Here is a 24,537-nt window from a genome sequence, read left to right on the forward strand (position 1 = left end):
GGAAGTAGAGTCCATGCGAATTAACTATTGCCTGCCCAGACTTGTCCCTGCTCCACAAGAATAATTTGCAGTTACTGTGGTCTCCCTTAACTAGGCAAGAGACCAGTAGGAAGCTCTTTAAGGTGGACTGGGACAGATGCTGTTTCTAAAACACAGTACCCACAGTCATTATTACCCTGCTGTCAGGGTTCTTCACTAAAATAATGTTACCTACTACAGTGCTGAGCAAATGTTATGTTCAAGCTTTTGGATGTGGAAAAGATTTAACTGGAAAAACGGAAAGTGAGATATTTATTGTTAGGTTGTTCCTCATGAGCAGCACACAGCCTTATGAACAATACATTTAATTCGCACTTTAAAGGAATTAGATTGCTATTTAATCTTGAGTTATGCTTCATCTGGAAGCGTTTTTGTCACACGGTTGTGACACGTGTGGCATGTTGCACTGCATGTCCCCTTTAAAATGACCGTCACATCAATTTATCGCGGCATCTGAAGGGGGTAATCTCGCGTTAGCAACACGCCGCAGTAGAACGCCATCTGATTGGACGAAAGGGGTGTAGTTGTAAGATGGCGCCCAGTGAAATCTGACTGCAAAATAAAAGGGAAAATAATAGACAAAATAGCAAGAAACCGTGAAAAATCCAAGTCTAAAAGATCACTGAGACAATTTGTATCTCTCCTATGCACAAGAAAGACGCTGCTACTGGCTTGTGGAGCTGCATTTCTGGGCGGATAGAGAGAGTGGATTTGGTCGGCCTGGGAGAAGAGAGGTAACAGTAAAGCCAGGCAGGGAGGAGAGAGCTATACTGTTACTGAACATAACACGTTTTATACTGACGTTCTATTCGCCACATTATCTATTTTGTGTTTTCATTAACATGGCGTATTTTATTTGCTGAAGAGCTGCATATTCTGTTTGTTTAGTAGGCGGGTAGGGAGGAGGGGACTCCACGGGAACGAGCAAAATACCGTAGTCAGCTAACGTTAGTTAGCTTGTAACGTTAGCTAGCTACAGTAGATTTACAGCACCAGTATATCGCCTTTAGTAACAGTAGTTAATGTACACTTGGCATTTGTTCAGTATCAATGACAATATGAACAATTACTTAATTCACACCCAGTCAAATGTGAGATTGTTTCATCTTCGTTCGGTGTTCTCACAACCGACCTGCTCGAGCGAAGAACCAGGACAAGACATACCTGGTGAGCGCTCGCCCTGACCTCGACTGTCACTGAACATTGTTCCGACTTCGGAGTGGATTATTTAATTCCTCTGACTTGATACAACGCTTTTGCAGCACCCTCCGAATCCCTATACCCCATGCCAGCAGAATTAACCTTTAGCTTCTGTCAGATGTAAACATTCCTGCATTTAACCACTGTCATAGTCCTGTCCGGACAGAACGGAGTCTAAGGCCACCTACTACTGATTAAACGGCCACAAAAGTTGCCCCCTTGTCTGTCAGCAAATATTCTTGTCCTAAAACGTTCATTTCCGTCCAAAATTAAGCTATTTTTTTGTGACAGACAACTGTAGTGTACCACAACTCTATTTACATATTCATTGTAACTTAAAGGGCAATTCCACCACTTCAACATTTTATCTACAGCACCTTATCTTTGTCTAAATATGTGAAAACGGTACGTTTCTATGATCTGTGGATAAAAACATAAGGTCCTAAAAAATGCTTCTCTGTGACATCACAGGGTAGGATTAAAAGTAAGAAACTGATTTTCAAAACCTGCAACAATATTTTTCTTGCTCCCCACGTCACCGTATATCAGTTTGAAAATGGCATTTGATGTTATCGGGTATAACTTTTTAACTTGATTTATTTCTCTAAAATGTAGAAATGTGCTTTTTTTTCACATATTGTGGAAAGAGATGAGGTTGAAAAGTGGTGGAGTTGCCCTTTAAGCCTTCATGACAGTAAGTAAATTATTGCATGTTTAAGGTAAATAACTGACATGCGTCTTGTCTATGTCCACACAGGCACCCATCCTATCCCCTGTAGAAGAGTAACGTTGGGCTGTGATGAATAACATGGAGGGTTCGGGGGGCTCGTTTGAAGATCTGGTGAGGCTGAAGGCCCGCAGTGTCCCCCAGCATCGGATGAAGGAGTTCCTGGAGTCCCTGGCCAACAAGGGCCCCGAGGCACTGCAGGAGTTCAACCATCAGGGCGGCGCTGCCGCCACAACCACTACCACCACTACGGTGTACCAGCAGGGAGCAAACTGCATATACACAGACAGCACCGAGGTGGCTGGGTCACTGCTGGAACTGGCCTGTCCGGTAAGAGACAGAGAGAGGAAAATAGCATGTCGAGTTTGTGAAAGACAAGATGGATTTGGTGACATGATCCATATTATAATAAAAACCACCTGGTGCTCTACCTTCAGCAACAGCAGGTACAGGTGTCCCAGCAACAGGTGATGGCAGCACAGCAGCAGCTCTCACCAAATATGACCACAGCCATGCACCAAGGCCAAGACATAATACAGGTATTATCATCTACTCTTTCTGTCTTTCTCGCTCACTGTCTCGCTCTATCCCTGCCACTCTCCTAAAAATGAGTGCCAATTATTGCTGAGAGCCTATGACTATCCTGGTTAACTGAAATGTATATGTCTCCTGTAGGTGCAGATCGGGGGGCAACATCAGGGCCAGGTGGTTGGGGTGGGGGGCCAGGTGCTGCAGCTGCCCTCCTCCTCCAATCAACAGCTGCAGGGGGTCACCACAGCCCAGCTAATACAGTCTGGGGACCTCACAGAAGAACAGCACCAACAGGTAAACACACATTCCAGTTGGTGTACACATATACCTAATGGATAATGTATTTTAACATCTCTCCCTCTCAGCTGCAGGCCCAGTTGATGGCAGCGGTGGCGGGTGGTCAACAGATCCAGATCCAGACGGTGGGAGCTCTCTCCCCCTCCCAGCAGCAGGGCTCTCCCCGGGGGAACACCATCCAGACCACCTCCCCCCTCCAGCCAGCCAAGAAGCGTAAGGTGGACATGCCCATCACAGTGTCCTACGCCCTGCCTGGTCAGCAGCTGGCCACTGTACTAGCAATCCCCCAGGGTCAGGGACAGCAGCAGAGCTACGTATCTCTGAGGCCAGACGTGTTGACTGTAGATAGCAGCCACCTGTACAGCGCTACAGGTACCATCACCAGCCCTACTGGAGAGACCTGGACCATCCCAGTCTACTCTGCCCCGCCAGGGTCACGTGATCAGGGCGGCGTCACACACATCGCCATCCCCCAGGAAGCATACAGCGCTGTGCAGGTTGGTGGGGCGACTACAACGACAATGGCACACACTACGCCAACGCAAGTTACGATCGGCTCGAGTCATGCAGTTTCCACGATGACAGGGTCGTCGGTGGGTCATGAAGAAGTGCAATACCAGACAGTGGCGGCAAACTCTCTGTTCCCGGCCCAGTTCATGCACGGGAACATCCACATCCCTGTGGCGGTGCAAGGGTACGGCAACACCACGCAGTCGCTCATCTGGGACCCCCAGCAGCAGGTGCTGCACACACAGGGAGGGGTGCAGGTCCAGGACGTACAGCAACTACAGGTCACTTTATTCAGCAGCTACAGATTATAATTCTAGAAGCCCCAAATATCTACATCAAGATTGATATAATTTATAATCTTGATTTAATTTTTCTGTTTAGAGATCTTAACTCGAATGGCCTGGTCTCTTGCTGCATTTGTTTTGCATACTGATAGCCCTGGTGTGTCTGCGCAGGGTCAGACCATGGCAGTAGCAGAGATGGAGGGCCAGGGGCATACAGAGATGATGCTTCCCTGTTCTCTGAAGCCTGAGGAGGGGCTTGACGTGTGGAAGCTCTGGGCCCAGAGGAAGAATGCCGAGCTGGACAAGGACGAGATCAACAAACTAGCTCCCATTGGCCGTAAGTACACTCACCTTTTTTTGTCGAACAGTATGTCTACCCCCTCGCTAGCCAGCATCCCATTGACTGTTTATACTTGTGTGTGTAGGCCGGCAGGCACTGAGGTTCCAGGAGGACCTGGTGTCGTGTGCGGTTGCTGAGCTCAGTGTGGGGCTGTCTCACATGTGCCAGGAGGCCCGAGGACTGGAGGGAGAGACTTATGGGGCTGACGTTCTCTATTACGTCTTCCTCTGCATACAGAAGGTGCCCCACACACACACAGGAATATAGTAACTATAATGGAAGCTACTTTATATTATAACTATCTTTTTACTCTCTTGTCTTTCCTGTCTTTCTCTGTAGTATCTGGTTGATAATGGTCGTGTGGATGACGTGTTTTCAGACCCGTACTACGGGCGCTTCTCCCAGTGTCTGCATCGGATACTGGAGCCATGGAGGCCAAGCGTCCATCCACTAGGTAAGAACAGAAATCGGTATAGTCCATTAGTGCCCAACCATACACATTGTACATATCACCTGTACGAATTAGTGATGAAAAAAACATGTCAGGTGTTTCATGTTTTTTTGCTGTGTTTTATGACTTCCTGGCCCAGGTTACCTCATCGCCAGTCAGGTGACAGAGGAGATGCTGTGGGAGTGTAAACAGCTGGGTGCCCATTCTCCTGCAACGCTACTGACTACGCTGATGTTCTTCAACACCAAGTGAGTAAGTTACACACACATACACACCCCCCCCCACACACACACACACTAAATGCATGTATCTAACACCTCTTGGTCCCCCCTAGGTACTTCCAGCTGAAGACTGTGGAGCAGCATCTGAAGCTGGCCTTCTCCAAGGTCCTGAGACACACCAGGAAGAGCCCTAACAACCCCAAAGACAAGTGCACCAGCATCCGCTACCTGAAGCCTGTTGGCCAGCACCAGATAGGACAGAAAGGTGAGCAGTCACCCAGGACAGGAGAGCCAGGGGTCAAATACTGTACATGGCTCTTTGTGACATGCAGAAACTTGGTGGTAACCTCTAACCCCTCTCCCGTAGTGACAGATGACATGTATGCAGAGCAGTTGGAGCACCCAGAGAACCCTCTGCGCTGCCCCATCAAACTCTACGACTTCTACCTCTTCAAATGGTGAGTTGAGGGCCAAGGAGTAAGGGTGTGAAGGAAACAGTTGAACGGTACATAATGCCTCTGAATCTAGCCTGATATTTGTAGAACACTAATATACAACTAGGGGTGTGAACGTTACATTTAAAAAAAAATCTTTACAAAAAATCAGTAAAATTAAGAAATTTAAACCACAATGCTGTTATCACAAAACTACCACTAACAGGTCCCGATCATCGTCGTAAAGGGATTTTTTAAAATTCTTTTTTTTTTTTTACAAATTGGCCTACCTAACACAACAATGCTGTGACGTTAAAAGGGGATATGCGTCTTTCAAATTATTTGTGACGGATATAAAGCGCTCCGCACGTAATCGTCCTTAACAGTTGGAAAAGAAAGTGCTGATTACAGAAATGATTGCAGTTGATATGCAGCCATTGCCAATGGCCTACTTGAGTTGAGATAATTTGCTAAATGCAAGCACCATTTGAGCCATGACCCGCACTGCTGAAACAGGTGCGTCTTTCTCATCAATATCACTGTTCGACATTTACTCCCGTTTCAACATGGTGTTATTTCCTTTAATGGGAGTTGAGGCATAGATTTAACAGCATTAGAATGCTAAAATTATTCTCCTTTTAATCAGTAGATGGAAGGCCCTAAAAATTGTCAAGATTCCAGCCACGCAAGTCAGACTGTTCTCTCTGCTACCGCACGGCAAACGGTGCCGATGCACCAATTCGGGAACCAACAGACCCTGAACAGCTTCTACCCCCAAGCCATAAGACTGCTAAATAGTTAACCAAATATCTACCCGGACTACTGCGGTAGAACTTCATTGCCCCTAGCAGTCATACCACGCAGTAGGATTTCACATTTTATATTTTATGAAGCGTTTTTAATGGAAAACTAATAAATGGCGGATAAAATGTTGACATTTTTTTCCCATTTGTCACATAATACTAACCTCTCTCTGCTTCTCTCTCTCAGTCCACAGAGTGCTAAAGGCCGCAACGACGCCTTCTACCTGAACCCTGAACCCGTGGTGGCGCCCAACAGCCCCCTGTGGTACTCCACCCAGCCAATCAACAGAGAGCAGATGGAGCACATACTCGCTCGCTGCCTCATCGTGAGAGAGATCCAGGAAGCTGTTGCCAACATACACTAGCAGGACTGGAGGAGGGGAATGACCATTGACTTAGACATAGCATCATTATGGCGTCGGTGAGAGCATGGGCAGGGCCGTTGAGGCCATCTCTATTTTGAAGTAGTACATTTTCTTCTTCTACTTCTATGAGTTGGCAAACAAACTGAAAGGGTTCATACTGCCACCCGGAGTGTGGTGTTTGAACAGTATAAAGCTTGGTTGGTGATTTACTGCCAACTGCAGTTATGGAATGTTTATTCACGAGTAGGCCTATAATTCATTGGTCCAGCCCTCCTGACGGCTCAAAAATAATTATAAATTCACACATTATCCAAGGGATTATGATAATTTGCTGGTAGAAACATTAGTTTGCACCCCTTATCTTAATTTGCTCCGTGGCAAGGTGGCCAAGTGTAGGGTCGTCACTAGTTAACACAGCCACAAAGTCATAAACCCTGTCTATTTCAACATGATCTTATATCTGATTTTAAACCCAACTCTCACCTTAACCACACTGTTAACCTTAGCCTATCCTTAAGGTGAAAAAGAAGCTACTTTTTGTTTTCATGAATTTGTATGTATGATATAGCCAATGTTGACTTTGTGGCTGTTTTTATCTAGTGGAAACTCAAGTGTAGGCTACAGAGAAAAGCTGTTTGGTTCTCAGACGACTCTCGATTAGGAAGAACTTTGCAGCAGGTGTTTCCGATCTAATAAATATTGCCATGTTGGTGGGTGATAACATTTAAATAAAACCCAGCCCCGAAGCGAAACGTAGGGTGAAAATAATTTGCATGTCACCTCATAGAAAAAGGCAGGTAAGCCTCATGGAAACGTCCGAAGTTACACATTTGGATTTGTCACTTCAAGCCCAAATATCATACTTTGACTAAAACGATGATTTATTGATTCACATTGTTGTGCAACATCATGGGTAAGCTCTGGCAATTGTCTTTCACCCTGAAAAAGTGGATTTCTATTGGTGTGGGCATTTAAATGTATATGTTGATTGTCTGTGTATAGCAGGATTTCCCAACCCTCTCCTTGGGGACAAACAGATGTGTCAGATTTTTGTTGTAGCCTTAAACTGGCACACCTGATTCAATTAGTCTGCTAATCATCAACCCCTTGACTAGTTGAATCAGTTGTACCAGTTTCTGGCTAAAACCAAAAGTTGAAACATCTGGTGGTCTCTGAGAAGAGGGTTGGGAAGTACTAGTGTATAGCGCATGCAGTGTACAAAACATTAGCAACACCTTCCTAATATTGAGTTGCATTCCACAGGGATGCTGGCCCATGTTGACTCCAATGCTTCCCATTATTTTGTCAAGTTGGCTGGATTTCCTTGATAAACACGGGTAACTGTTGAGCATGGAAAAACTCAGCAGCGTTGCAGATCTTGACACATTCAAACTAATGTGCCTGGCACCATACTGCCCTACACTGTTCAAAGGCACTTAAATCTGTTGTTTTGCCCATTGACCCTCTGAATGGCACACATACACAATCCATGTCTTAAGGCTTATAAATCCTTCTTTAACCTGTCTATCTTTCTACACTGATTTGAAGTGGATGTAACAGGTGACATCAATACGGGATCCTAGCTGTCACCTGGGTTCACCTGGTCCGTCTGTCATGGAAAGAGCAGGTGTTCCTAAAGTTTTGTACACTGCACATCCCAAGATGCATACTTAACTTTCATCCATACAGAGAATACCGCTTGCAAGCCTTAGGTTGCGTTTACACAGACAGCCCAATTAGATTCTATATATACATTTTTCTTTTTACCAATAGTTTTTTTTTTGCCCAATTATTGGGCAGAACATCAGAATAGGGCTGCCTTTGTAAACTCAGCCTTAGATACAACCTTTCCATCAAATATTTTTGCCAAAGGAAGTAGTTGCAGGTTAATGTGTCATGAGTCTTGTCCTGTAGGTTAACTGTGATTTCCCCTTAGATAGGCCAGCTACAGTCAAAATTGGCTATATTGTCATAACATTTATATTTTTTGGGTCTTAATTTGACTGTTGGGGTTAGATTTAAAATCAGATGTTATGCCTTTGTGGTTGTGCCAGCTAGTAACCACTGCAGAGCTGCATTCAGAACAAGATTCATTATGAAAAACTAACCTGTGAAATCTTTTCTCAAATGTTTTTTTTTCATTTAAGCATTGCTGTTGTAATTGTTATTTTCTGTTCACCAACAGACTGAGGGATATATGCATTTCTCCTGTTTTATTCTGTAAAATACATGTATATTTTTTTATGTTGCTGGTGTTAACTAGACACTGTTGCTTCTTTGTCATGAGTACCCCTCTTTGTTGCATTTCCTCTTTCTTAATAGTTTTCCTGATCTCATTGTTGCCTAGCCGTGAACAGGTGTGTGTATATATGGACTCACCTGCAAGTTCATAACTATGATGGGCTTTACTCTTTGTTTTCCGCTCCGTCTCTGTGTGATACTGGACTGAACAGACCTGTGGTGACCTTACTGAACTGTCTGGAGGCACAGTGAACTGACTGAATGGTGCTCGGGCTGTTGTGGTCCCTAATGGATTATGGCAGGCAGTGAATGAAAGTGTTCCACATAAACTTGTCATAAGAACAGACTTTTTCTTTCTGTTAAAGGTTTTGCTACGTTGTGGGCTTCTGAATGTGACCCAGGCTTAGTCATTGTTGACTATTAAACCACTTTCTTACATGGACCTCAACCATAGAGCAAGATGGAGGACTCCTCTTTGCATCTGTGCCATTATGGCAATCTCCATTCTGAAATAGTACATTTTCTTCTTTACGATTGGCTGATCCCTCCTGATGACTGGGTTGGACATGACTCCAACAGAGTCAACAGCCAATGAAGTTGGAGGTCCCACCCAGTTGACTACATTAAAATGGTGGAAGCTCTCAATGATTCTGCCTATGCTAATACAGCCTGTTAGTCACTAGAGGTCTTTGTTATTCTCTGACCTCAACACAGTGCATCACAGCCTGCAGCTACTGTATGAGGGAGTCTAACAGCATTAATAGTACTTGATAAAATAGTGCACTTGGTAGCATGTGTATTATACATCATAGAACCAGGAGTTTTCCCTGGCCAGGATATAGGGTCTGATAACTCCTGGCTCTAATTACAGTGGCCTGAGCAAAGAAACCCAAACTGGGTTTGAAAACTGGGTTTTCTATATTTCAAGGTCTACTTTATGTTATGTAAGTGCTTTCAGAGCCTTATGGAGAATGACAGTGCCTCTGCGATTTTCAAATATGACCTTTTTTGTGCAGTGACTCACCACGTGTTTGTGTTTTTCTCTGGAGATAACGTGAACAATAGTGCTTAGTTTCTGCACAAAGTAGTTAAATGTTTTTCATATAATTTTCCTAATGTAAATCAAGGGTCTAAATTGTGGTAGAGGCTGTTTTTCACCGGGAAGATTAACAAGCAGTCAGAGACACATAAAACAATGTTGTACATCAACATACAAATCTTGTTCCAGCACACTACTATGCTTTTTAAATGCTTTTCAACATTGCTGCAACCTTATACATAGGGACAATCTTGGTTTTGCAGTCAGACATTCATGAGAATAGATGTGCGTCTCAGCACCATTTGTGATCAAGTACATATCTCCCCCATTACCTCAGGCCTTAGTTCTTCATGGTTGGTAAATCCAGTCTGGAGGAACAGGTTCAACCGGAGAGGCATGTTCCTCTCCGTATGTCTGTCGGACTGATCCAGGAAGTAGATGGATCCATTGTTGCGGCTGCCTCCTTTGTCTGTCTTTTGTCACACACACACACAGTCATCTCATAGGGCAAGTCCCCTTCCCACTCAGGTGTGGGAAGGGGACACACAACGTACAGTAGTCCCTAGGTCGGGACATCTTCCCTCAACCCCAGGTGTGTTGGAGAGGAATAAATCAGCCCATTCCCACTTGGCAAAGTTTGGATGTGTGGTTTCACTTGTAGATACAGGTGTGTGTACTATTGTTTGTTCAGACGCAGTTAGCCCCTCCAGGTGTGTGACTGAGTGAAGATGAGGGTGTGGCTATAGATTGGTGTGTAAATGCGGATTAAGGTGTTGGGTGTGTCTGCATTTGCGATTAGTCCTCAAGTATGTTTTTGTGGATTAATATGCATAGAGGGGGGCAGCAGTCTTCTTAGCAAGTTCCTAGGGTTGAGCAGCTGTTGCACGGAGCTCTGGGTTTGTGGTTGGGTTTGGACTGGATGGGGTGTGTGATGTTCCTGTTGCCGCCTGCGACTCCCTCTCGGCGGGTTTCCCTGACCTGATCGCCCTGAGGAGGTGAGGGGGTGATCCTGCCCCCGATCAACATGAGCAGGGCCAGCATGACTCTGTACTCTGCTGAGAAATTGAGAGTTCTGATAGCCAGCTGAATCAAATAGCACAGTGTAATATGATACTGTCTGTTTCAATAGACATTGTTACCATCTGAAACATTAATATTTGCAAAAAAAGATAATACTTGAGTGTTTGCTTTGTGCTCTCACCTTAGAGGTCCCACACTCCCTCCACTCAGCCAGTGCATTAGACACTGATGAACCAGTATATACTGCTCCTGGGTACACGCAGTGAGGGAACACAACATTGAGAACATTCTGCAGCTAATGAAGATGACATGAACATTGAGACAAGCTGAGCTCTTGAACAGACTAACTTGTCAGCAGAGAGGAGCCTTCAGCTGCCCTATCCTTTTCTGAAGGGTTATATAGCCTCACGTTGTACTAGTAGGTCATCAGGAACCATTATCACAACTTAATAAACGGGGAGGCTAGAGACAAACTACTTTCAATGCAGCATCAGGCCTTCAGTTATCTATTGATGATGATGATGATGTGCAACAAGGATCCTAATGAATCACTTTCCTGGGGTAGGGTTTCTATCTATAGGGGTGCACATTTTTGTTTATATCCCAACACAACTGATTCAGCTAATCATCATTATTCTCAGTAGTTGTGGACTGACCAGGTTCTGGACCATCATGACTCTGTGCCGTCTCAGGTCCTCCACGGCTGCTCTAACATCAGGCATGATGCCACGCACACACAACTGCATCAGCCACAGCAGAGCAACAAACGTCCCAGACCGCCCCACACCTGCACTGAGAGAGATACCAACAGCATTTAAAAGAGGTGTAATATGCACTGAGAGAGATACAAACAGCATATAAAAGAGGTGTAATCGGCACTGAGAGAGATACAAACAGCATTTAAAAGATGTGTAATCGGCACTGAGACACACACATACTTTATATAGAGATATTGTCTCAACTGAGATTCATACACAGATATCTGCAAATATTAAGGAACCACCAACACCACCAACACAATGACTATGATTTAAATGTTTTACAGTGATGGAAATGTGACTCTGGTATTCAGCTATTTTCACAGTTAATAAACAAAAAAACAGACTGAGTGCTGCACATTGTATACTTGCAAATGTAACATTTTATTAATGTTTCTGTCACAGAAATATCAAGGCCAAAAATCTAAGCAGACGTTAATAAATAATGACACAGAAAACAAAAAGTGTGAGACAGTTTGCAAGCTAGGTGAGTTGGGGTCAGAGGTGAGAGGTCATACCTGCAGTGCACCACTGCAGGCCCCAGAAGGGGTAGAGTGTCCAGATGCTGCCTCACATGCTCAGTGAAAGCACAGAGAGAGGAGAGGTTGTTGGGTACACCCTGGTCTGGCCAGGCAGCGTAGTAGTAGTGTGTTACTGTCCTCTCTACGGGAAAACCGTGCTGAAACAACAGACACACACACTATCAGCACAACCACACTACCAGAACAACCACATACAAACACCAGACAAACACACTATCTGTACCACTCACAGACACACGATTCATCTTGGAAATAGCCTACATCTGTTGGCCAGTGGCTGAAACTAATAGTCTTTGTTACAATAAAAAAGGACAACAAGGATATGACAGGACCTAGGCCTCACCTGTCGTAAGTGAATGGTGGTGATGAAATAATCTGGACGCCGTTTACGAGACACTGTGGTAACCTGGACCACTCCGTACGACACCGTCCCTTGCTCCATTGGCCAGTACTCATCACACAGCACCTGGAGAAACACAGTCAACACGTTGTCTAACTAACAAAGTATAGAAACTACTGTGTGCACAGCAGGAAATGTGACACTATAACAAATTCATGGTAGATACACCCACTCTGTGCAGCACCCACATCAACAGGGGCAAGAATATGCTTACGAAGACTTTTCCATAACTTCATGGGTGGCAATGAGAGCAATATAAAACCAGAAGAACTATGCAAGTCTACACGTCAAACTTGATGCTGTGGATGTAGTCAACATGTTACCCATGAACGTTTAATACATTTTAGAATTGTTCAGTGTCCCATCACCATCAAATCCCTCACTCACCATGTCCTTCTGTTTCAAGGCGGTCACCATGACAATGATCCTAACGTTCTGCTCCCACACCATCCTCCAGAAGTCAGCGATGGTGCTGTGCAAAGGACCCTGGGTACAGATGAAGTCTCGCTCCGTACATCCACCCTGAGGAGCAGACAGACAGACAGCAGACTTGATGAATGAATAGACGGACAGACATACAGCGACAGATGGATAGACAGACAGAGTACTCACAGGGACATAACTAGCGTTGATATAATCTGAGTGTAGCTGGGAGTCTAGCAGGGACAGCCTCACTCGACTGTGGTCATCTGAAACCACAGGGACCATTACTCAAAGTGATCAGAAAATGGGGAGCATTACCACACATGGGATAGATGTGAAGATAATGTTTATGTGCTTAGATACGGCAGGTCATATTATCATGGTAATAAACTATTACTCAGAGGTAGCATGTGGTGGTGCCCTGATATGGTATGTACCATAATACTCACAAGGCAGTATGTAGGGGTATCTGTTCTTCTCTCTGTTGGCCTCCAGATTTCCAGCCCTGGTAGTGAACTCTTTACCAACATCATTCAGCTCCTGAACAGTGAAAAAACAGCAACTGAAGGGACACTATGAAAGTGGGACTTTACTGCCACAGCAGACGCTGCACAAAGTATCCAAGGCTCAATAGTCTGATGTTTCTCAACTCCAGTCCTCCACGACCCCCAATAGTACACATTTTTGTTGTAGCCCTGGAAAAACTCACCTGATTCAACTCATTGAGGGCCTGATGATTAGTTGACAAGTTGAATCAGGTGTGCTTGTCTGAGGTTACAACAAAAATGTGTACTGTTGGGGATACTGGAGGACTGGAGTTGGGAAACACTTTTGGATTACAGAGCCAGGGTATTACTCAATAGAAGACCGGTTGAGATTGGTTTACCTCAAACTTCTGCCAGAAACCACTGTTGTCCTTGGCAGCGAGTGATTGACAGCGCAGATGGAATTCCTGTAGTATATGTGCCCGTGAGAACACCCGTACCCTATATGGAAATATGGCAACAATCCTCAGTCAATAAACACTCTTTAAACAACTCTTTAAATTGAGCTCCAGCTTTACTCAAAGTGGCATTTTTCCAAATGACTACACCCAGATTGTTCTTAATGCCATCATTCCATTAGACTTGAGGAAGCAACAATAGGCTAAAACAGTTCTAACAGCATTCAATCAGCCAATCAATCGTTACTTTTCTCTTCAATACCATTTCAACAAAGACTCAAGTTATTCAATCCAGTCGCTCAATGACATTCAAAGTTCCTCACCTCATGTTTTGTTACAGGTGCAGAGATTAGGCTTTAAGCTTCCTCTGGTAACCAATAACAGGTGTGTGTAGCGTAGAGGGGTTCAGACTTGTGGGGTTGTGTTGGGTAGTTGTAGAACAACAGACCGATTGCAGTGCCAAATCCTGGATGAGAGGCTTCTGCATCACTGATCATGTGGAAGAAATAGCAAAGCCTCTGTGATTACTATGCCTTGGTCAAAATGGTCAGAAAAGTGTAACTTGAATGTAGAACTAAACTGAAGTTACTGACCCTTCCCTCGCTAGTTAAAGAGGAATATGGCTCACCAAAAAGACCATGTCACACCAAACACAAACACACAACAAATACTTTCATAAAAACATACAAATATACAGATGTGCATTAATATAGAAATCAAATGTTGGGCGGAAGTCTAACATTCTTACACAGGATGGTTTGAATTTGTTCAAGGAGCTCAGAGGTAGTAAGAATGTCTCATATTACACCATTAAAAAAAATATATATATATATAACACACTATATAACAAAGTAAAATTTAGCCTACAGAATAAGGTTGCAGAATCAACTGCTAGCATCCAAAACACTTTCTGTTCAACACTGTCTGACACAAACAAAGAACGCATTCATCACCAACCTGAGAACACTAGAAAAAACCTACACCAACAGGTCTACAACACAAAACAAGTGTACAGCCCAGAAGGGGTGAGCAACACCAACGTATTATTTCTTATTTTACTATTACCTTTGTAAGTGTTCCTTTAAGTGAGAAAGAGTTGAGAGAGCAACCAGGGGCTCCCTTCCCTTCGATGTGTTCTATCCTGTCAAGTTACCTTGCCCCAGTTATCCAAACCACCACATTTAATTTCTCTCTCCCTCTCTCTCGCTCTCTCTCTCTGAAAGTGGCAGGGAAAGAGGGGTGGGTTGAGACAGAGACTAAAGGGGCGGAGAGAAAGAAACAAATACTTAAGGAAGGTATGTGGCTGTGGACAATGTGTTTATTTGATATTTATTAAGAAGATGTATTGTAATACTGCCACATTTAATCCCACTCATTGCTCATGAATGGTACCTATAAAATGTAATAATACTCAGCTGCGCACCTTAAAATCATGCTAGATAACCTGTTTTTACCACTCCAATCAAGAGAGGACCTACACAGTAGACTTGAATAACAGATACCACTGGTCTTAGCAATATTCTTATTAATTATATACTTATATCTCTTATACAAATACCAAAACAACTTTTAAGAATTCTTACAAGAAAGACAAACACATTATGTAAATAGCATGAAGGATCTTTTATTGCTGTTGTGAAATGCAGTTCATTTTATTTTTGTTTCATATGGGGAACATTGTTTATTGAGACCACGAATACAAGGAGAGGGTCATTAGTCCATAGAATGAGCATTAGTTCTAGAAATCCAAATTCTAATGCTAGGTAGTCAAGGTTACAGCATCCCAAGGATTTTCAGTTGTGCATCTTATTCTAGCAGGGAAAGTGACCATGGCATGACTAGATACTATTGAGACATTTATAATGAGTGCCTAATGATAATTTCTCCAAGGTTTTGTTGGTGGTTTCTGCTTATAACCAGTGCTCTTCCAACCTAGAGCTCAAAATGGATCAGGAGAAAAAGGTCATACAAGCCACAGCCTTGCGTAAGTATTGAGTTACCGGTATACCTAGGATTATTGCAGAGACCTATTTCCTCATGTTTTGACAAAGATGTCCAATACAATCAAAAGCATTCAAGATAAATGGTATTGCTTTGTGTTTGATATGTCACTAGTTACCAGTGTTAACAGGAATCTTGAACGTCTCAAATTGAAAAAACTGAAGATGGTAAAATGTCAGTAGTGAATATCAGCAGGTACACTGCATTACCAAAAGTATATGGACACCTGCTTGTCGAACATCTCATTCCAAAATCATGGGCATTAATATGGAGTTGGTCCCCCCTTTGCTGCTATAACAGCCTCCACTCTTCTGGGAAGGCTTTCCACTAGATGTTGGAACATTGCTGCGGGGACTTGCTTCCATTCAACCACAAGAGCATTAGTGAGGTCGGGAACTGATGTTGGACAATTAGGCCTGTCTTGCAGTCGGCATTCCAATTTATCCCAAAGGTGTTCGATGGGGTTGAGGTCAGGACTCTGTGCAGGCCAGTCAAGTTCTTCCACACCGATTTTGACATACCTTTTCTGTTTGGACCACGCTTTGTTCACAGGGGCATTGTCATGCTTAAACAGGAAAGGGCCTTTCCCAAACTATTGCCACGAAGTTGGAAACACAGAATCATCTAAAATGTCATTATATGCTGTAGGGTTAAGATTTCCTTTCACTGGAACTAAGTGGCCTAGCCCGAACCAGGAAACACAGCCCCAGACCATTAATCCTCCTCCACCAAACTTTACAGTTGGCACTATGCATTGGGGCAGGTAGTGTTCTCCTGGCATCCGCCAAACCGAGATTCGTCTGTCAGACTGCCAGATGGTGAAGCGTGATTCATCACTCCAGAGTACATGTTTCCACTGCTCCAGGCTCCAATAGCAGCGAGCTTTACACCACTCCAGTCGACACTTGGCATTGTGCATTGTGATCTTAGGCTTGTGTGCGGCTGCTCGGCCATGGAAACACATTTTATGAAGCTCCCGACGAACAGTTATTGCGCTGATGTTGCTTCCAGAGGCAGTTTGGAACTCGGTAGTGAGTGCTACAACCGAGGACAGACGAGTTTTATGCGTTACGTGCTTCAGTACTCGGCGGTCCCGTTCTGTGAGCTTGTGTGGCCTATCACTTCGCAGCTGAGCTGTTGTTGCTCCTAGACTTTCCACTTCACAATAACAGCACTTACAGTTGACCGGGGCAGCTCTAGCAGGGCAGAAATGTGACGAACTGACTTGTTGGAAAGGTGGCATCCTAGGATGGTGCAACATTGAAAGTCACTGAGCTCTTCAGTAAGGCCATTCCATTGCCAATATTTGTCTATGGAGATTGCATGACTGTGTGCTCGATTTATATACACCTGTCAGCATTAAGTGTGGCTGAAATAGCCAAATCCACTAATAGGCGTGTCCACATACACTATATATACAAAGTATCTCTCCTATTGCATCATAGTATAGTAAGTGCTGTGTTGACAGGTCAATGCTGTGCACAAAAATCGTTTTTTTAAATACATTTTTCACCTTTATTTAACCAGGTAGGCCAGTTGAGAACAAGTTCTCATTTACAACTGCGACCTGTGAATGCCTATGTTCTTCCAGCCTTAGTTACAAATTAAATCAAATAGGTAGATTCAACAGTGCCAACTATGTCAAAGAAACACACTGATTAATAATCCGATTAATAACCATTTATTACACTCAACATTGCATCATCAGACAAATGATCCACAGTAAGGGCTCACAGTGTGTTACATGTTGCACCAGGTTGACTCATAACAACACTTGTGTTCCACTAGAGAGCATTAAGGGCAGTGAGGAGAAGTAGAGGTCCTCTGGGGAAGGGGCCATCCTCCCAACCTGCCCAGAGGATAATATATGTCATTTAGCAGACGCTTTTATGCAAAGCAATTTACAGTCACGCATGCATATACAGTTGAAGTCGGAAGTTACACTTAGGTTGGAGTCATTAAAACTAGTTTTTCAACCACTCCACAAATTTCTTGTTAACAAACTATAGTTTTGGCACATCGGTAGGACATCTACTTTGTGCATGACACAAGTAATTTTTCCAACAATTGTTTACAGACAGATTATTTCACTTTATCACAATTCCAGTGGGTTAGAAGTTGACATACACTAAGTTGACTGTGCCTTTAAACAGCTTGGAAAATTCCGGAAAATTATGTCATGGCTTTAGAAGCTTCTGATAGGCTAATTGACATAATTTGTGTCAATTCAAATTCAGTGCCTCTTTGCTTGACATCATGGGAAAATGAAAAGAAATCAGCCAAGACCTCCACAAGTCTAGTTCATCCTTGGATGCAATTTCCAAACACCTGAAGGTACTACATTCATCTGTACAAACAATAGTACACAAGTATAAACACCATGGGACCACGCAGCCATCATACCGCTCAGGAAGGAGACTTGTTCTGTCTCCTAGAGATGAACATACTTTTGTGCGGAAAGTGCAAATCAATCCCAGAACAACAACAAAGGACCTTGTGAAGATGCTGGAGGAAACAAGTACAAAGTATCTATATCCACAGTAAAACAAGTCCTATATCGACATAACCTGAAAGGCGCTCAGCAAGGAAGAAGCCACTGCTCCAAAACCACAATAAAAACGCCAGACTATGGTTTGCAACTGCACATGAGGACGAAGATTGTACTTTTTGGAGAAATGTCCTTTGGTCTGATGAAACAAATATAGAACTGTTTGGCCATAATGACCATCGTTATGTTTGGAGGAAAAAGTGGGAGGCTTGCAAGACGAAGTACAACATCCTAACCGTGACACACGGGGGTGGCAGCATCATGTTGTGGGGGTGCTTTGCTGCAGGAGGGACTAGTGCACTTCACAAAATAGATGGCATCATGAGATAGGAATATTATGTAGATATATTGAAGCAACATCTTGAAACATCAGTCAGGAAGTTAAAGCTTGGTCGCAAATGGGTCTTCCATATGGACAATGACCCCAAGCACACTGTCAAAGTTGTGGCAAAATGGCTTAAGGACAACAAAGTCAAGGTATTGGAGTGGCCATCACAACGTCCTGACCTCAATCGCATAGAAAATTTGTGGGCAGAACTGAAAAAGTGTGTGCGAGCAAGGAGGCCTACAAACCTGACTCAGTTACACCAGCTCTGTCAGGAGGAATGGGCCAAAATTCACCCAACTTATTGTGGGAAGCTTGTGGAAGTCTACCCGAAACGTTTGACCCAAGTTAAACAATTTAAAAGCAATGCTACCAAATACTAATTGATTGTGTGTAAACTTCTGACCCACTGGGAATGTGATGAAAGAAATAAAATCTGAAATAAATAATTCTAAACTATTTTTCTGACATGTCACATTCTTAAAATAAAGTGGTGATCCTAACTGACCCAGGACAGGGAATTTTTACTAGGATTAAATGTCAGGAATTGTGACAAACTGAGTTTAAATGTATTTGGCTAAGGTGTATGTAAACTTCCGACTTCAACTGTAAATAGTTATCGTTCTCTCAATCTGTGAACACGCACAACCTCTTTAATTACTGCGCACTTACCCTGACTTTTTATTGTCTTCTGGCTTACTTTCCACCATTTCCTCCTTCTGCTGCACCTGACTGTCTTTCTCCTCCTCCTTCGCTTGTTCTCTCTCTGGCTTCTTCTTCGTCTTCGTCTTCCCTTTGCCAGTCTTCTTTGCCTCATCATCCTAAGAGTGGTAGATGGCAGATTATTGTAGTGTCTGATATCTAGATGTCCAGGTTGTAAAAGGTGTACATACGGTCTATTATACTTCCGCCTCATAAATATAATCTTGTTTGCTAACTACGTTTCAGTTATAGTTTTACAAACATATTCCCTTTACATAACTCAACTCCAGTTATCATCAAGTCCGCATCATCACCAAGCTGTTGGGCCTCTCCTGCTTCTCCCTGGAGGAGCTTCCTGCCAGCTGCTGTCAGGGGGGTGATGGTGGCCAGACGGAGGCTGCGGCGGAAATGGAGGTTCTCTGGCTGTGATGCTGTAGTAACCAGCGGAGAAAGGCCGGTCCGGGCAGACAGTGAGTTCTGGACTGTTCTCCTTCCATGGAGGTCCTGGAGAATGTTGTTGATCATGATGTCCCACAGAATCCCTATCTTGTCCAGAATCTCCTCAATATGTCTCTGGTAGACCGACTCCAAGCCCTAAAGAAGGCTGGTCAACATCTTCCGGTCCTGGGCTTCCCTATTCCTGTTCTGCTCAAAGTCGTTCTTCATATCTCCCTCAATATCGGCCATCATCAAGCACATCTGCATTTTCACCTCCTTCTGAAGCCATGAAGTGCTTTGAAAGGATCCTCATGGCTCACATCAACACCATTATCCCAGAAAACCTAGACCCACTCCAATTTGCATACCGCCCCAACAGATACACAGATGACGCAATCTCTTTTGCACTTCACACTGCTCTTTCTCACCCGGACAAAAGGAACACCTACGTGAGAATGCTATTCATTGACTAGGGTAGGCTGATCCTCAACATGGGGGCCCCTCAGGGGTACCTGCTCAGTCCCCTCCTGTACTCCCTGTTCACCCATGACTGCATGGCCAAGCACGACTCCAACACCATCATTAAGTTTGCAGACGACACATCAGTGGTAGGCCTGATCACCGACAACAATGAGACACCCTATAGGGAGGAGGTCAGAGACCTGGCAGTGTGGTGCCAGAATAAAAACCTCGCCCTCAACATGATCAAGACAAAGGAGATGATTGTGGACTACAGGAAAAGGAGAGCCGAGCACGCCCTCATTCACATCGACTGGGCTGTAGTGGAGCAGGTTAGAGCTTCAAGTTCCTTGGTGTCCACATCCCCAACTAACTATCATGGTCCAAACACACCAAGACAGTTGTGAAAAGGGCACAACAACGCCTATTCCCCCTCAGGAGACTAAAGAGATTTGGCATTGGTCCTCAGATCCTCAAGTTCTACAGCTGCACCATCGAGAGCATCCTGACTGGTTGAATCACCGCCTGGTATGGCAACTGCTCAGCCTCCGACCACAAGGCACTACAGAGGGTAGTGCACACAGCCCAGTACATCACTGGGGCCAAGCTTCCTGCCATCCAGGACTTATATACTAGGCGGTGTCAGAGGAAGGCCCTGAGAATTGTCAAAGATTACAGCCACCCTAGTCATAGATTCTCTGCTACCACACGTGCTGTACCGGAGCACCAACTCTAGGTCCAAACGGCTTCTTAACAGCTTCTACCCCCAATCCATAAGACTCCTGAACAGCTAATCTGCTAGGCTGCTGGGGTTTTTATGCTCAACAGTTCCCCATGTGCATAGCCACAGGACGTAGGGATGCTGACGGTGCTGCAGGACCCCCTGATGAATCTGAAAAATAGCAGCGATTACAGCCTTGAGTATTCTTGGGTGTGACGCTACAAGCTTGGCACACCTGTATTTTGGGAGTTTCTCCCATTCTTCCCGCAGATCATCTAAAGCTCTGTGAGGTTGGATGGGGAGCATTGCTTCACAGCTATTTTCAGGTCTTTCCAGAGATGTTCAATCGGGTTCAAGTCCGGCATCTGTCTGGGCCATTTAAGGACATTGAGACTTGTCCTGAAGCCACTCATGGGTTGTCTTGGCTGTGTGCTTAGGGTGGTTGTCCTTTTGGAAGGTGAACCTTCACCCCAGTCTGAGGTCCTGAGCGCTCTGGAGCAGGTTTTCATCAAGGATCTCTCTGTACTTTGCTCTATTTATCTTTCCCAAGATCCTGACTTTGCATGATGCTGCCACCACCATGCTTGACCGTAGGGAGGGTGCCAGGTTTCCTCGAGATGTGACGCTTGGCTTTCAGACCAAAGAGTTCAACTTGGTTTAATCAGACCAGAGAATCTTGTTTCTCATGGTCTGAGAGTCCTTTAGGTGCTTTTTGGCAAATTTCAAGCGGACATTAATGTGCCTTTTTCTGAGGAGTGGCTTCCGTCTGGCCAGTCTACCATAAAGTCCTGATTGGTGGAGAGCTGCAGAGATGGTTGTCCTTCTGGAAGGTTCTCCCATCTCCACAGAGGAACTCTGGAGCTCTGTCAGAGTGACCATCGGGTCACCTCCCTGACCAAGGCCCTTCTCCCCCGATTGTTCAGTTTGGACGGGCAGCCAGCTCTAGGAAGAGTCTTGGTGGTTCCAAACTTCTTCCATTTAAGAATGATGGAGGCCACTGTGGGTCTTGGGGACCTTCAATGCTGCAGACATCTTTTGGTACCCTTCCCCAGATCTGTGCCTTGACACAATCCTGTCTCGGCGCTCTACGGACAATTCCTTCGACCTCATGGCTTGGTTTTTGCTCTGACATGCACTGTCAGCTGTGAGACCTTATATATAAAGGTGTGTGCCTTTCCAAATCATGTCCAATCAATTGAATTTACCACAAGTGGACTCCAAGTTGTAGAAACATCTCATGGATGATCAATGGAAACAGGATGCACCTGAGCTCAATTTCGAGTCTCATAGCAAAGGGCCTGAATAATTATGTAAATAAGGTATCTGTTTTTTTATTTTTGAATACATTTGCAAACATTTCAAAAAAACTGTTTTCACTTTGTCATTATGGGGTATTGTGTGTAGATTGCTGAGATTTGTATATATTTATCCATTTTAAGAATAAGGCTGTAACGAAATGTGGAAAAAGTAAAGTGGTCTGAATACTTTCCGAATGCACTGTATTGACTTTGGATGTTTCCGTGAGGCTTACGTGCCTTTTCTATGAGATGATGTGCAACAGATTTGAACTTCTTATGGCTGCAGGGGCAGTATTGAGTAGCTTGGATGAAAGGTGCCCATTTCAAACGGCCTCGTACTCAATTCTTGCTCGTACAATATGCATATTATTATTACTATTGGATAGAAAACACTCAAGTTTCTAAAACCGTTTGAATTATATCTGTGAGCAAAACAGAACTCATTTTGCAGCAAACTTCCTGTCAGAAAGTGAAAAATCTGAAATCGAGGCTCTGTTCCAGGGCCTCCCTATTAATTTGCTTGAAATCTATTAGCTTACATGCACTTCATACGCCTTCCACTAGATGTCAATAGGCAGTGAGAGAAGAAATGGAGTGTATAGCTTGATCTGAGGTCAAAAGAGAGGTCTTGGAATGACATGACCCCAATTTCCTTTGTTCAGGAAGGCGCGGGTAGGACATCAGCATTGGTTTCTGAAAAGCTTTCGTTATAGACGGCTACTATCTCCGGCTTTGATTTTATTTGATAAATGTGACAATATCACCGTAAAGTATATTTTTTCAATATAGTTTTATCAGATTATTGAAATTTTTTCGGGAGTTTTGGCGTGTTCCGTTCTCTGCGTTTGGTGACGATGGACAGCTTTGCGCCACTTGGCTAGCTTTGGTTGCTAAATCGACAGACGAAGAGGACATTCTAAATCCAAACAACGATTGTTCTGGACAAAGGACCCCTTGTACAAGATTCTGATGGAAGCTCACCGAAAGTTGGACCCATTTATGATGTTATTTCATATTTCTGTCGAAAATGTTTAGACGTATATTCCGCCCAGATTTTGGGCGCTGTCTCGCTATAACGTAAGTTGTATGTTGTACTAAAGTTATTTTTTAGAATTCTAACACGGCGATTGCATTAAGAACTAGTGTATCTATCATTTGCTGTACAACAGGTATTTTTAGTAAAGTTTATGATAAGTTATTTGGTCAGAATAGGTGAGTGTCAGAAATATATCCGGAGATTCTTGAAAAAAGTTGCTACGTTTTCACAATGTATAACCACGGATTTCAGCTCTAAATATGCACATTTTCGAACAAAACATAAGTGTATTGTATAACCTGATGTTATAGGACTGTCATCTGATGAAGTTTGTCCAGGTTAGTGAAAAATTATATATCTTTTGCTGTTTTTTTGCGATCGCTAACTTTTGCTGCTGATAAATGGGTTGTGTTTTTGGCTATTGTGGTAAGCTAATGTAATGCTATGTTGTGTTTTCGCTGTAAAACACTTAAAAACTCTGAAATATTGGCAGGATTCACAAGATGTTTGTCTTTCATTTGCTGTACACCATGTATTTTTCATAAATGTTTTATGATGAGTATTTAGGTATTTCACGTTGGTCTCTGTAATTGTTCTAGCTGCTTCGGTGCTATTTCTGATTGCAGCTGCAATGTAAAACTATGATTTATACCTGAAATATGCACATTTTTCGAACAAAACATAGATTTATTGTATAACATGTTATAAGACTGTCATCTGATGAAGTTGTTTCTTGGTTAGTGACTAATTCTATCTCTATTTGGTCGGTTTTGTGCAAGCTACCTGTACTGTGAAAGAAATGTCTGTGCTTTTTTGTATTTGGTGGTGAGCTAACATAAATATACATGGTGTTTTCGCTGTAAAACATTTAAAAAATCGGACATGTTGGCTGGATTCACAAGATGTTTATCTTTCATTTGCTGTATTGGACTTGTTAATGTGTGAAAGTTAAATATTTCTAAAAAATATCTTTTGAATTTCGCGCCCTGCACTTGGACTGGCTGTTGTCATATTGAGCCCGATCCATTTTAAGAATAAGGCTGTAACGAAATGTGGAAAAAGTCAAGTGGTCTGAATACTTTTCGAATGCACTGTATTGACTTTGGATGTTTCCGCGAGGCTTACGTGCCTTTTCTATGAGATGATGTGCAACAGATTTTAAGATCATGTTGAAATCTAAAGTGTTTATGACTTTGTGGCTGTGTTAACTAGTGACGACCCTACACCTAGCTGCCTTGCCATGGAGCAAATTAAAATATGTGGAGAAACAAATGTTTTTACCAGCAAATGATCATAATCCATTGGATAATTTGTCAAGTTTCAAAAAATGTTTAGCTGTCAGGAGATGGGCCAATAAATTATAGGCCTACTCGTGAATAAACATTCCATAACTGCAGGTGGCAGTAAATCACCAACCTTGGCTTTATACTGTTCAAACACC

The 24,537-nt window shown here is 43.5% G+C and overlaps 2 protein-coding genes across 6 annotated transcripts; one reads left to right on the top strand and one right to left on the bottom strand.

Annotated features, from left to right (window-relative positions):
- Positions 1 to 536: 536 nt before the first annotated feature.
- Positions 537 to 8,450, top strand: LOC129861047 (transcriptional regulator QRICH1-like). 4 transcript variants are annotated; one of them, XM_055932098.1, is made up of 12 exons: positions 537 to 773; positions 1,997 to 2,296; positions 2,404 to 2,505; positions 2,642 to 2,791; positions 2,863 to 3,585; positions 3,760 to 3,925; positions 4,014 to 4,168; positions 4,268 to 4,382; positions 4,519 to 4,627; positions 4,714 to 4,865; positions 4,968 to 5,058; positions 6,025 to 8,450. In XM_055932098.1, exons 2-12 carry the CDS (start codon positions 2,039 to 2,041, stop codon positions 6,200 to 6,202), a joined length of 2,199 nt encoding a protein of 732 aa, XP_055788073.1. In that variant the 5' UTR covers positions 537 to 773; positions 1,997 to 2,038; the 3' UTR covers positions 6,203 to 8,450. The 4 variants fall into 4 exon arrangements, with proteins under 4 accessions (XP_055788073.1, XP_055788071.1, XP_055788074.1 ...); XM_055932096.1 differs by having other exon boundaries at positions 4,268 to 4,381; positions 4,512 to 4,627; XM_055932097.1 differs by lacking the exon at positions 537 to 773 and adding an exon at positions 785 to 1,206 and having other exon boundaries at positions 4,268 to 4,381; positions 4,512 to 4,627.
- LOC129861048 (receptor-type tyrosine-protein phosphatase V-like) lies at positions 7,066 to 14,771 on the bottom strand. Of its 2 annotated transcripts, XM_055932100.1 has the most exons (11): positions 14,634 to 14,771; positions 13,892 to 14,057; positions 13,512 to 13,611; positions 13,075 to 13,165; positions 12,815 to 12,891; positions 12,590 to 12,724; positions 12,146 to 12,268; positions 11,779 to 11,939; positions 11,159 to 11,294; positions 10,684 to 10,751; positions 7,066 to 10,537 (listed from the first exon to the last, which is right to left on the bottom strand). In XM_055932100.1, exons 2-11 carry the CDS (start codon positions 13,894 to 13,896, stop codon positions 10,285 to 10,287), a joined length of 1,149 nt encoding a protein of 382 aa, XP_055788075.1. In that variant the 5' UTR covers positions 13,897 to 14,057; positions 14,634 to 14,771; the 3' UTR covers positions 7,066 to 10,284. The 2 variants fall into 2 exon arrangements, with proteins under 2 accessions (XP_055788075.1, XP_055788076.1); XM_055932101.1 differs by lacking the exons at positions 12,815 to 12,891; positions 13,892 to 14,057; positions 14,634 to 14,771 and having other exon boundaries at positions 13,512 to 13,599.
- Between the last annotated feature and the right edge of the window lie 9,766 nt (positions 14,772 to 24,537).

The sequence above is a fragment of the Salvelinus fontinalis genome, chromosome 8, assembly GCF_029448725.1.
Source record: "Salvelinus fontinalis isolate EN_2023a chromosome 8, ASM2944872v1, whole genome shotgun sequence".
Classification (NCBI taxonomy): domain Eukaryota; kingdom Metazoa; phylum Chordata; class Actinopteri; order Salmoniformes; family Salmonidae; genus Salvelinus; species Salvelinus fontinalis.